General features: G+C 36.7%; 1 protein-coding gene across 1 annotated transcript; it reads left to right on the top strand.

Moving 5' to 3' along the window:
- Positions 1–1522: 1522 nt before the first annotated feature.
- On the top strand, positions 1523–2449 carry LOC112718003 (uncharacterized). Its single transcript, XM_025769917.1, has one exon. The coding sequence runs from the start codon at positions 1523–1525 to the stop codon at positions 2447–2449; it is 927 nt and encodes a 308-aa protein (XP_025625702.1).
- The last annotated feature ends 9778 nt before the right edge of the window (positions 2450–12227 follow it).

The raw sequence follows: 12227 nt of genomic DNA, 5'->3' as shown, positions 1-12227 counted from the left end.
ATTTATAAAATAAATTTTGTTGACGAGTGTTATTAAAGTTTTATTTTTTATCTTAAAAAAATATTGAGAACCAATTATTGTTAATACATTAACTAACTTTGTCTTTTTCTCGTAATCTTTCTTTCATTCTCTCTCCTTTCTCTTATTGTTTGTGATTGAAATTTTTGTCAGCTCATTGTTAAGTAAAAAAAAGGTTAATTTTATACTTGATTATCAAATAAATATTTCATATTAAAAAAAATTAAATTGACAATACAATAATTAGTTTTAGTTTAAAAACTTTTCTTTGAGAAAATTTAAGTAATCATTATATTTTTACTTAATATATAAGTTACTTTTCTTAATAATACCTTTTATCTAATATCAAAATATTAATCACATAAACCAATGATAAATGTAAAGAAAAATACTTTTAATAAAAAATAGTTAATATTAACTTAAATATAAGATAATATAAAATTATTAATCACATATTATTGTCTAAACAAATATTTTTTTATTTTTTACATATTCTTTAATTTAAAAAAATTAAAAACAAATTTATCGTAAAGCTAAATTTTATTAAAATATTTATAATAATCCAAGTTAATTTTTTGCTAAACAAACATTATTTTTTTTGTTTGTTTGTTGGTGGTGTTGTTAAGATAACCCAAGTATAACCAAGAGTGTAGAGTGGGTTGTTGTTAACAAATAAAAGGTATGCACGTGGGGAGGTTCTGGAAAGAACCTGGTGGGCAAAAGTAATGTCCACATCGAAGGTGAGAATATTGTGGCGTGGTGTTCCCTGTAAAGAAGCCACGTACCCCCATCTCTTTCCAGGAGTGCTGGACACCCTCTCTTTCCTCATTGGTCACTCCCTTCTCTCCGTGGGACCAATCACAATGCCTCTATCTCCGCCTCCCAGATACGCCACTTTCTCACTTGGTCCCACCCCCTTCTCTCTCTCTCATTTTTCCCCCCAATCCCCTTCTTCCACTGTTCAACTACTTCTCGTACCTATATTTTATCATCACATCCTCATTATTATTCAACTAAATTCTTCCATTTCTATATCATTTACCTACTAAGTATGAAAAATGCAATGTAGCTACAAAAATATATATCTCAAAGATAAATATAAAAGAAATACTAGATGAACCAATGACTAAATAAAGTACAAATCAATTGAATTTTCACACACATCTACACTAAAGTTATCTTAACAAAATAAGTAATTTAAATACATAAATCTATTTGAGTATTAGTACGCTCAGATTAAGTTTTTTTTTTTTTTTAAATATGAGAAATAAAAACAGCACAACAAATAGTGTTATGATTATTTTAAATTTTTTGTACTGCTCCACCTGTGTTGCCCTAGACACGTGGCAAGTACACACCCAGCCACCGTGCTGCCGTTATCATTATCGCTTCCGCTCCATCAGAGAAACTGAAGAGGTAACCCCAACCGAACCACGCCATAGAGAGAGAAACAAAGAAAAAAGAACAAACTTAGAGAGAGAAACACACAAAGATCCGCGGCGTCATGGACGGTGGTGCTGACGCGTGGAGCGTGCCAGCTTGGGGAGCCAGCAGCGCCAACGCTGCTCCTCACGATAACAGAATACTTAACAGAATAATGCTCCGATTTCGGCCGATCGCACCCAAACCTGTCGCCGGAGGCTCTCTCCCTTCCTCCGGTGAAGCTCAAGGTAGCAACGGCAAGGCTCCACTCACCGGAAAAAGAGCGAAGAGGAAGTACGTTAGGGTTCGCAGAAACAGTGTTAGCGAGAGAAAGAACAACGATAAATCTCACGAGAAATTAGGTGAAACAAGCGAAAACGTCGCGGTTGTTACCCTCCAGCTGATGCCGGAGAAGGAGGATCCGAAACAACACTCCCTCGCCGGAGATTCGTGGTGTAAGAACGTTGATCTCGACCTAACCGTGGAGAATATCCAGATCCTCGATAATAACCTGGAGCCACCGCGCGTGGCGGCGAATCTTGACTCGGTTAAGGTTCTAGATCCACTTCCTCCGCCGTCGCTGGCGGCGGTCGAGTCCTGGGTGACGGTTGAGAGCGTGACAGGCACGTGCATGGGGGAAGGCGAGGGAGCAAGAGGAATAGGAATAGGTTGTTGTACGGACGCTGAGATGGTGAAGAGCTTAGAGGATGACACGTGTCCAGCGTTCGTTTCGGACGGTTACTTCAGGGTTGGGTGGGTGAACGAGGCGTTCAAGAAGATGGTGGCGAGTGAGGGAAACGGTTTGCCGTTGGTGTGGGTGAAGGTGAAGGATAACGCTGCGTGGTGCTTTTGCTATTCTTACCCGGCGTTCACCTGCGGGGTGAGACTGCAGTACACGTGGCGGAACGAGAAGTGCACGAAGATGGTGCCGTGTGATGTTTGGAGATTGGAAAGTGGCGGCTTTGCATGGAGGCTGGACGTGAAAGCTGCACTCAGCTTGGGTCTCTGAATAAATAAATAAAAAAAAGAATGCAACATGAAATAATGTATCCTTTTTCTCTATACTTATGGTAGAATTAGATATAGCTCTTCTAGTTGTGTGTGTGTGGATTGAGGATAAGCATAAGCACCTCTCCCCCATTATGGTTTATGCATTATTCTAGTTTAAGAGTTTTCTTCAGATCCTGAGTGAAGACAAATAAGAAGTAAAAGATAAAAAGATAAAAAAAAAGGAAGTGTGTTAGTGTTTAATTAGAAGAGTGATGAGTGGAGGAATTAAGAGTGGAAGGAAGGAAGATTATGAGGGGTAAATTGGGATTTGAGGTATCTTGGGAATTGGGAGAGGAGGAGAAAAAAGTAAAACGTATGAGAGCACAACATGCAAAGTGCTCTCTCTATTACTCTACTAAAAAGCAATTAAGTTTAGTGTGTGTATTAACTATTGTCCATCCAAGACATTGCATCTCATGAAAAATGTATAGTAGGTAGATATTTATATTTGTCGTTATCTATGTCTATATATATATATGCATGAATAATGAACTTACTTTATGTGTTAATGACTCTAGTATAGAGTATAGAGAAGGAGATGAGTAGAGGCAAATGGTGTTGTGTTAAATTAGATTAATCTTCTATTTAATTATGTGGGGCAATGTGTTGTTAGGCAAGGCTCCAAAAGAATCTGAACTTGCTTCTCTGGTTTTATTTGATTTTGAACTCTGTCTTCTAGTGTTACACGTTACTACTACTATCATATATGCTTGAAAGTGAATGCATTAGTAGGGTCTCTATATATAAACTCTTTAAGAGGGAAAAGAAAATCAGAGTTTAGTATTCAAACGGAAACGGTTGATTACTGTATTATATGATTTCTTAAACTGACTTGGCTGGCATTGGTTTTTAGACTTTAATATTTAAAAAGTGTACACGTATTACTACCTAGAATTAGTAACGACTGTTTCAACTGTATTGACACAGAAATTGAAAATAAATCTTATTGAATTTTTTTTGTTAGATAGTCAATGGAATATCTGTATAATGTGTACAATAGATTATTTATTTGGGTTGAATTTAAAATTAAAAATAAATAATAATTAATTAATTTAATTATCATTCAATTTTAATTACAAAAATATCTTTATTGTATACATTATACACTAATTATATTGACTCTCCGTAATTTTTCAATCTTATTTTTAAGTGATGGAATATATATGATGAAGTGGGATAGGCATGAATCTTCTTTATTACTAAGAGTTTGTTTATTTGGGATTTTTTTAGGATAGTAGAAGTGGGTGAATTTCTTCATTAAATTTATGAAAATATCTGTATTACTTTTTTTTTAAAATCTTACAAAGAACAATTCTCATTTTTCATTGTATACCATACTACCATAGTATTATCCTATTAATTTTTGTCAAAACTTCCCTAAATGATAACAATACTTTCTCTCTTAATTATTGGTGATGTTAGTTTTTCTCGTTTCATAATTATTTTTCATTTTATTTCAGAAATGCATCCCACAGGATTTTAAAAAAACCAATATATATATACACGCTTGATTAACTTCATTTTATTCTCTGTAGGATTTTTGTTGTCCTTACATTTTAAATATATCAGTTTAGAATTTATGAAAATAAATCAAGATTAAATATGATATTTAAATGTTGTGAGAATATATAATCATCATAAGTGTCTATTAATATACAAAGAAAACATTTAATTAATTATAATAACAAAACTAGACTAACACAAGCACATGGTCCTTTTAATTTATCAAATATAAAATAAAAAAATTTATATTTTTAAAAATTACAAGCACTTTTTTAAAAAAATTTATTAAATCAAGTCTAAGTATTAAATTTTAAATTTTAAATTATAATAATATAAAAATAAGACAATAACCAAATATTGACTAATATTAATAAAAAATATTAACCCCTAATATTTATCATGCATAATACTCTCACACAATAATATAATATCTTTGCACTTTAATTTGTAAGTTCTAATATTTTTCTTGAATATATAGAAAGCCTAAATAAGATCCATGTTGAGAACAAATAATACAAAGCAAAGAAAATTAATATGTTCCAATCATAAAAACAAAACAATTAGAGTGTGCATGTTTGGTTTGCGATTTTTTTTAATATGTTTTTGTTTTTTGAATTTTATTAAGAAAAAAGAAAAAAATTATTTTTTAATATATTTTTGTTTCACAAAATTATAAACAAAAAATTTCTAAAAATTAAATTAAAATGTGAAACCTTAAAGACATTTTTAAAAAAAATATTTATCTTTTTGTTATTGGCATTTTTATTATTCAAATCACATAATGCATCTATATTTTATTATTCTAAAATTGGATTTTTCTGCCAATTAAGTACGAAAATGCATGATTGATATATTTTATGTTACTGCTATAGTGATTCAGTTTTCCTCTTATTAAAATAGACCATGATTCACTATAAACACTAAGAATTCATTCCTGTCAAACCTTGATGATCTCATATTCCTTCTAATCACTATATATATTAACTACTAATTTTTTTTTTTCACGATATTTTTTGATTTGACAAGTTAAGAATTAATTCGTTGTGAATTTGAGTTTCATTTAAAAGTCTGACATTAATCAATGAGTTGCTATATAAACAAGATAAAATTCAAAATACCCCCTAATACTTACCTAAACGGACGAATGAACTAATTATTCAGCCAACTCAACTTAGTTAATGTTCAAGCGGTACCTGAAGGTTCAAAGAGTACTTGTGTTAGGTGAAGAGAGATTAGACATCCGTCGATCCGACAGGATGGCAAGGAATTCGAAGAGCGTGGAGGTGGTACTTGCAAAGGCACTCCGACGCCCAAGTCAGAAAGCTAGAGAATAAGTGCTAGGGTAGAATGATCATCCCTGGGAGCATAGTAGCTAGAATCTCGATTTAACTCTTAAATTTTTTCGATATTACGATTTTAAATGAGTTAATCGATTTTACGAAATTTGTACTAGATCTGACGATTTTACGATTTAAATCTTGTTAAGATTTTATGTTTTATGTACTTAATTTATTTTTTCGATTTCACATAAAATCTCGATTTTCTCTACCTTACTAGGAGAGCGATGGGACTCCCTTTTATAGGCTTTGCTGGGTTATCTTATTTTTGTGGGAGAGAATCCCACTTCATGTAATTTTGGAAGGTGGTTAGGAGATAAAGATGATCTCAAGCCACTAGGATGGCAGGGAAGTTTTTGGGCTGATTGTATTAGGCCCATTAAGAATCCGAACGCTAGCTATCTAGAACAGTTGCCCCCAAAAGCGTGAGGGTAAGCTTGCTTAGTCTTTACACTGATCGAGTTCAATTCTCCATGGTTCGGGAGATCGTGAATCTCGCGTGGGAAAGCGAAAAGTTACTTTGTTTTTCAAAGACTTTTGGGCCTCCTGGTCTGCCGTTTTGATATTTTGGTTTTGTTACCTTTGGATATCCGTTCACTACAAGAAAAATGTTGAGTATCGATGATTTCATCAAACAAATTTGCAGGTGATCAGTTTACCGTCGTCCGAAGATTGACGATATAAACGACGCCGAAAACTCGTTACTGACGGATTTTTTCCGTCCGACGCTAATTATTGAGACCGAGTTGACGATTAACGTCGGATTAATCCGATAGTAGTATTTTTAATTTTTTTAATTTTTTTGGCACTAATATGTCACAATTAGTAGTCAAATTGAGTTAACAAAATTATTAGTAGAAATCAATAAATTATTTTATAAAAAAAGTAAATAGAGTACAATGAAGTAGACAAAGAAAAAAATAAAAACCTAACTGCTACAAAGTCCGGTAATTGTCATCGTCGTCATGACCCTCTACTGAGGCGGCGGAGAAGGTACTGACATGGGTGTCCCGCTAGTAGCGTTGCTGCTAGAACCAGCAGCGCCACTCGCTCCAGCACACATTTGCTGGTTATACTCCTCCATCTGTTGTCGCAACTGATTGAGCTGCTCTAACTTCTCCGTTAGGTCCGAGCTGATGGCAACTAGGGGTGGCAACGGGGCGGGCTTTTGCTCTACCCGACCCCGCCCCGCTCAACAAAAATCCGCATCAAACCCGCGCCGCTTCTACCCACGGGTAGTAAAATGTTAAACCCTGACTCGCCCCTGCGGGTACCCGCCCCGCCCACACCCGCTCCAATAATTATTAAATCCTAAAAATAAAATAAAATTTTAAAAATTATATAACCATTATTTACATTCATAACATAAATTAAAGTAAAATTTAAATATAATACAATATTATTAATCATTTTACTAATTATTTTATATATATTTATATATCTATTATATATACCGGGCGGGTAGGGGCGGGTTTAACCTAAACCCGCCACGCCCAAGAACCCGCCCTGCTAAAACCCGCCCCGGTGCAGGTGCGGGTAATTACCCGCCCCGAACGGGTAGGGGCGGGGTGGGTACCCGCGGGTTCGGGTAGTGTTGCCACTCCTAATGGCAACGACTCCTCCCACACGTTCAAGAAGATCGTTGTACCTCTACTCAGACTGCTCCACTACTTGCTGGTGAAGCTCCTATGTTATCTTCTGCACTTTCTCCCTCAAGTTGACAAGCTCCTCGGGATCGGTAGGGCTGGTGGCAGAAGCAGAGGAAGCCACCAACATGGAGTAGCGGAGGCTATTGGCGAAGAATGATCCCAACCCAAAGTGGCGATGCCTGTGGGGCTCAGAGGTGGTCTTGCGCCTAATCCGATCAGAATCTACTACTGAGATCTCGAAGCCGACTTCGTCATTCCCAGTAGGTGACTGAGATTGCTGCGTCGCGGCCACCAACCTCTGTGTGCAATCCTCCTGTGTCACACACGTCGTGATTAGGATAACAGTTAAATAATTGACTTTTAACCAAATAAATATAAAACTTAGGACTAATTTAAACTCACATAATGGGCCGTTGATCGCTCGTCAGCAAATCTCTCATTGTTGGCCTTCAAAGTATGAGTATACTTGAAAGTCTCCGTCAGCATCGCCTCACGATCCAACGACTTAAACTACAAATTAATATATCAATTAACCAATAAAATAAATGAACAAATTAAACAACTAATTCAAATAACTACTAAAACATTAAACAACGACAAAATTTTTACCAGTTTGCTCTTCATCTTCATAAAGGTCGTCGACCCACCAGTATACTTCGACGACTTGGGTGAAGCCTGTTAGCGATGTTCGTCAGACGTTGACGCTTGAACCTCTCATCGTGAGTAAAGTGGGCCTCCAGTTTCTTCTTGATGGCTGGTCGGATCCACGACATCAGGTAATCGCGTCCCTTACGAACGTCGCTCATCATCTGCTAATGACGTTTGACTGTCCGGTGGTCGAAATCTTTCGGATCATTAGATTATGCGCTACATCCCATATAAATTTCAACTGCACAAACTGATTCACTAACATTAGTTCATCAGAATAATCAATAGTTCAAATACAGTTAGTTAATTAAACGTTATTGGGTTCCTACCGCCCACTTCTGAAACTATCGATCTCTGGTCTCAGTCGGGATTTGCGTGTAAGTCGGCCATGGGTGGTCGTACATCAACTTAATGACGTCAAAGATCTCCTGTGTGCAAGAATGGGGTTTGGTGCAAACCTAGCAGAGAAAAAAATCTAACATTAACAAATACATAAACTTAAGATTAACAAACGTAAGATTAAAATAAAGTATGTACTCATCTGTCCAAATCTTCAATCGGATGACGGGCGGTGGTGGAGAGACATCCTGCTGGGTGGCACTAGAGAAATTGGCCACCGCGGACTCTGTCGACGTCGTCATTGCATCTGTAGGAGAGCGTAGCAGAAGGAGGCTGGTAGTTCGGATTTGAGACCATGATGAATTGTTGGTCTGTTGAACCCATCTGTGACGTCATAGGGGTCGATGGATAGTTGGGGTAGCGGACGATGACTGGACAGTCCTGGAAAATTTGGTGGTAGCCCGCCCTCTACCACGTCAATGTGACCCATTCGACCTACCTCCGCTACCTGTTGTCATGTCTGCACAATGAATATATTACTAACTCTAATCAAAACACAATTAAATTCACTAACTCTAAAGCATATTAAGGCACTCAATACAATAATTATATTAATACAGCTTGAGTCACAACAAAGAAACAATCTTTTTCTAATGTTGAAATATATTACATTAGAGTTTCTCAAAAATAAAAATATCATGCATAAATTATATAAATTAGTTAAATACAAAAATAAATAAGATGACAAGGTTGTAATCAAACAACTAAAAGAGAAGGTACATATGATAAATTTAACATAATTTTATAAAAATTTTGACAAAATCTTTCTTAAAATTCAAAATTTTTGACCCTTCAAAGGTTCCATCCAAACCAAATATCTATCAACTCTAAAATCTTAATCCACCCACAAAAAGGTTTTAAACATCTACTAAAATTTCAAAGCATTCTAACTTTATTCTATCTTATTTTCTTTTCAAAGCATTCTAACTTTATTAACAATTTTTCAAAACATTCTAACTTTTAAAGTATTCTAACAATTTCTCAAATCATTCTAATTTTTTCAAGCAATCTAACTTTGCATTCTAACTTTGTTAATAATTTTTCAAAGTATTCTAACTTTCAAAGCATTCTAACTTTGTTAACGATTTTTTCAATCAAAATTTCAAATCCAAACAGAGGCTAGGTGAAAGATAATGAACTAAAGAAAATTATTTCAAGACTACCAAAATTTCAAATCAAAATGCTTGAATAATTATATTCCAGTACTACCAAAATTGAATCAACCTTCAATCATTCTCTAATATAAAGCAGCAAACAACTTGAAAAGAAAATTAAGACACCGAAAAAACAATTTTCAAATAAAATATTAAGAACAAATTAACAATAATAAAAAAATACCTAATGGAGATTTCACTAAGCAATCCGAATAATCAACACCATTCTACAATGATCATCAACACAAATCCTAATTTAAAATAGCTAATAATAAGTAAATTAGTAGGTGTTACTGACATCGCCAAGAAGAAGAAGAGCATAAGCGGCGGCAGGGGGTTCGCAGTGGCAGCGCAGCAGTGGCGGCAGGGGTGTTAGAGAAAGATTGGGAGGTGAGAGTTTAGAGAGAGAGAAAAAGAGGGAGAGGAAGGTGATAGATTAGAGAGAGAAAATTGAATTCGAAATAAAGAAAAAGAAGGTTTGCGATTCAAATTTAGGACATGATTACCAGGGAATTTATCGGCGGATATATCCGACGATAACACGTTGCGAGTCACCAAAATGTAGCGTTTCTTTAATCGTGTCTACCGTCGGATTCTTCTGACGGTAATTCCAACGCTACATTTGGCACCTATTTGCCTAGTGTTCCCATCAAATATTTATCAGCGATTTTACTGCCTGAAACGGTTATCCACTGGTAACGGTTTGGTAAGACGAATCCCACAACAAAACCGTTGCTGAATGCATGGGTAAATCCGACGCTAATTTGAGCCGCTAAATCCGATGATAATCGACATATTTTTTGTAGTGGTTTCATTGGCTTCGGGGTGATCAGTCCCCGAGATAGCCATTTTGTTGAGTTCTATTTAAGATTTTGGATTTACTCATAAAAAGAAGGAAAACTTTACTTAAATGAAAAATGTTTACAAGTTGAGAGCCTTGTTAAAATCTTCCGCTGCTTTGGGTAGGATGGAGTGTCCTTTAAAAGTGAAAAAGGAAAATGAAATATCAAATAAGAAAAATGCTAAAAGATAAATTATCAATTGTTGTTAATATAAGTGACTTCCTCTCTCGATTGTCCTATTTGTTGATTTTCTAAGTCTCCCTCCGATTCTAGTCTCGGCAGGTCATCTTGCCATGTATTTAGATCAGCGAGAAAGATTTCCATGACGGTCAGTTTTGAGTGTTTAGCTTAAACTATTTCTCGTTTGTGTCTTTGGGTGGGGGTTGTTTCGAGGTGTCATGTTGTCATGGTGTCATTTATTGGTGGCTACGACCTGGCTTACTTCTTCGTCGTTTATGTATTCTCTTGCCACACTCTGGATCTCATGCATCGACCAACGGACTTTGTTGTGAGGTGCTTCCAAAAATCCTCTTTCATCAGGCCATTAGTTAGGCACAAGCTAGCCACGGAATCGGTCGGTCTGTCTATGGTTAGACATTTATCGTTGAATCTATCGAGATATTTTCTTGTATACTCATCCAGGTGTTGAGTGATGCCTAGGAGGCTGATCGGGTACTTTACTTTAGATATACGTGTGTTGAATTGTGCCAGAAATTTCTGGGAGATGTCGCCGAAGCATGAGATCGAGTCGTTCGGGAGCATGTTGAACCACTTGATAGCTGAGCTGGCTAGGGTTTCTAGAAAGACCCGACATTGGACTGCGTCTACTGCTCCTTCCAGGTTTATCTTGGCCTCAATGATCGTTATGTGTTCTTGAGGGTCTTTGATATTGTCGTACTTCATGTCGGTTGGCTTATCGAACCATTTTGGTAACCTTACTTTTAGGACTTTCTCGGTGAATAGAGTTGCTTCCATTACCACACATTCGTGTCGCCTTCGCTTGGAATATCTCTGGTGTCTTTCTCCATGGTCCTCTCGGTTGGAATCTCAAAATCGACTGCGATACCTATGCCGCTCATGATGTCGATCCGGGGTTCTCGTTTTGTGTGTTAGAATATAATTAGGATCAATTAGGATCAATTAGTACGGCGCCAAAGGTGGTCCGGGCGGCGTGTCCCGTGGTGTTTTGAGTTGGATGTGGTGTCTTCTCATCTTATGTTCTCTCACTTGATTCCTCCCCGAAGTCTCCCCGGTTGTCGAGAGCTCTCCACGGTTGGCCCAACAAAAGTGGTATCAGAGCCGATGGTTAATCGGTCTGGTAGTTTTAAGGAGTATTCAAGGTGAAGCATCGAAAATCTTCCCAGAAAAGGTGGTCCGGGCGGCGTGTCCCGTGGTGTTTTGCGGTGGTGTGATGGACGAATACTCGTGGTGGTGGAGGAGCTAGAGGGGAGTTGATACTTGATGTGGATGCTCACACTTGAGGGAGAGATTGTTAGTGTTGCAAGTGTGAGGAGTGTTGAAGTTAGTCCCACATCTAAGAAAGCATGAAAGAGTGAGGAGTTTATAAGATGAGAGACCCATTAACTTGACACCTTAAGGTTTTGAGTTGGATGTGGTGTCTTCTCATCTTATGTTCTCTCACTTGATTCCTCCCCGAAGTCTCCCCGGTTGTCGAGAGCTCTCCACGGTTGGCCCAACAAAAGATAATAAATATTCAGATATTCTAAATAATACTAATTGATCCTAATTATATTCTAACATTGTGCTCCCTTTCTGGAGACGGTTCGAGAGATCGATTTACCCGTGTGCTTTTGTTGGTAGCGTTCATTTGTGGTGATTTTACCTTCCAGGGTTTGAACTCAGTGGCAGAACTCCTGAATTATGCGGTTTGTATCTTCTTTTAGGCCGCCGAACAACCTGCTTTTGTTAGACTGGTGATCTTCTTCTCAAGACTGTTGTCTTAGTTGAGTGCGCGTGCATTGGTGTGGACCACGTTGGCCACCCCTCTCGTGGCCTGGGATAGTGACTAGACTCCCCTTTTATAGATTTTGCGGAATTATCTTATCTTTGTGGGAGGGAGTTCCACTTCATATAATTTAAAAAAATGATTAAAAGATAAAAATAGTCTCGAATCATTAGAATGATAGAAATATTTTTGAATTGATTGTATTAGACCTGTTAAAAATTCAAACGCCATGTTAAAAC

This window comes from Arachis hypogaea, chromosome 10 (genome assembly GCF_003086295.3).
Source record: "Arachis hypogaea cultivar Tifrunner chromosome 10, arahy.Tifrunner.gnm2.J5K5, whole genome shotgun sequence".
Classification (NCBI taxonomy): Eukaryota; Viridiplantae; Streptophyta; class Magnoliopsida; order Fabales; family Fabaceae; genus Arachis; species Arachis hypogaea.
The sequence above is the reverse complement of the archived record's forward strand: the minus strand, read 5'-3'. Positions and strand labels throughout refer to the sequence as shown.

What these genes read in the sequence shown, in the direction of transcription:
- LOC112718003 (XM_025769917.1), top strand. Translation starts at nt 1,523, where the DNA reads ATGGACGGTGGTGCTGACGCGTGGAGCGTGCCAGCTTGGGGAGCCAGC.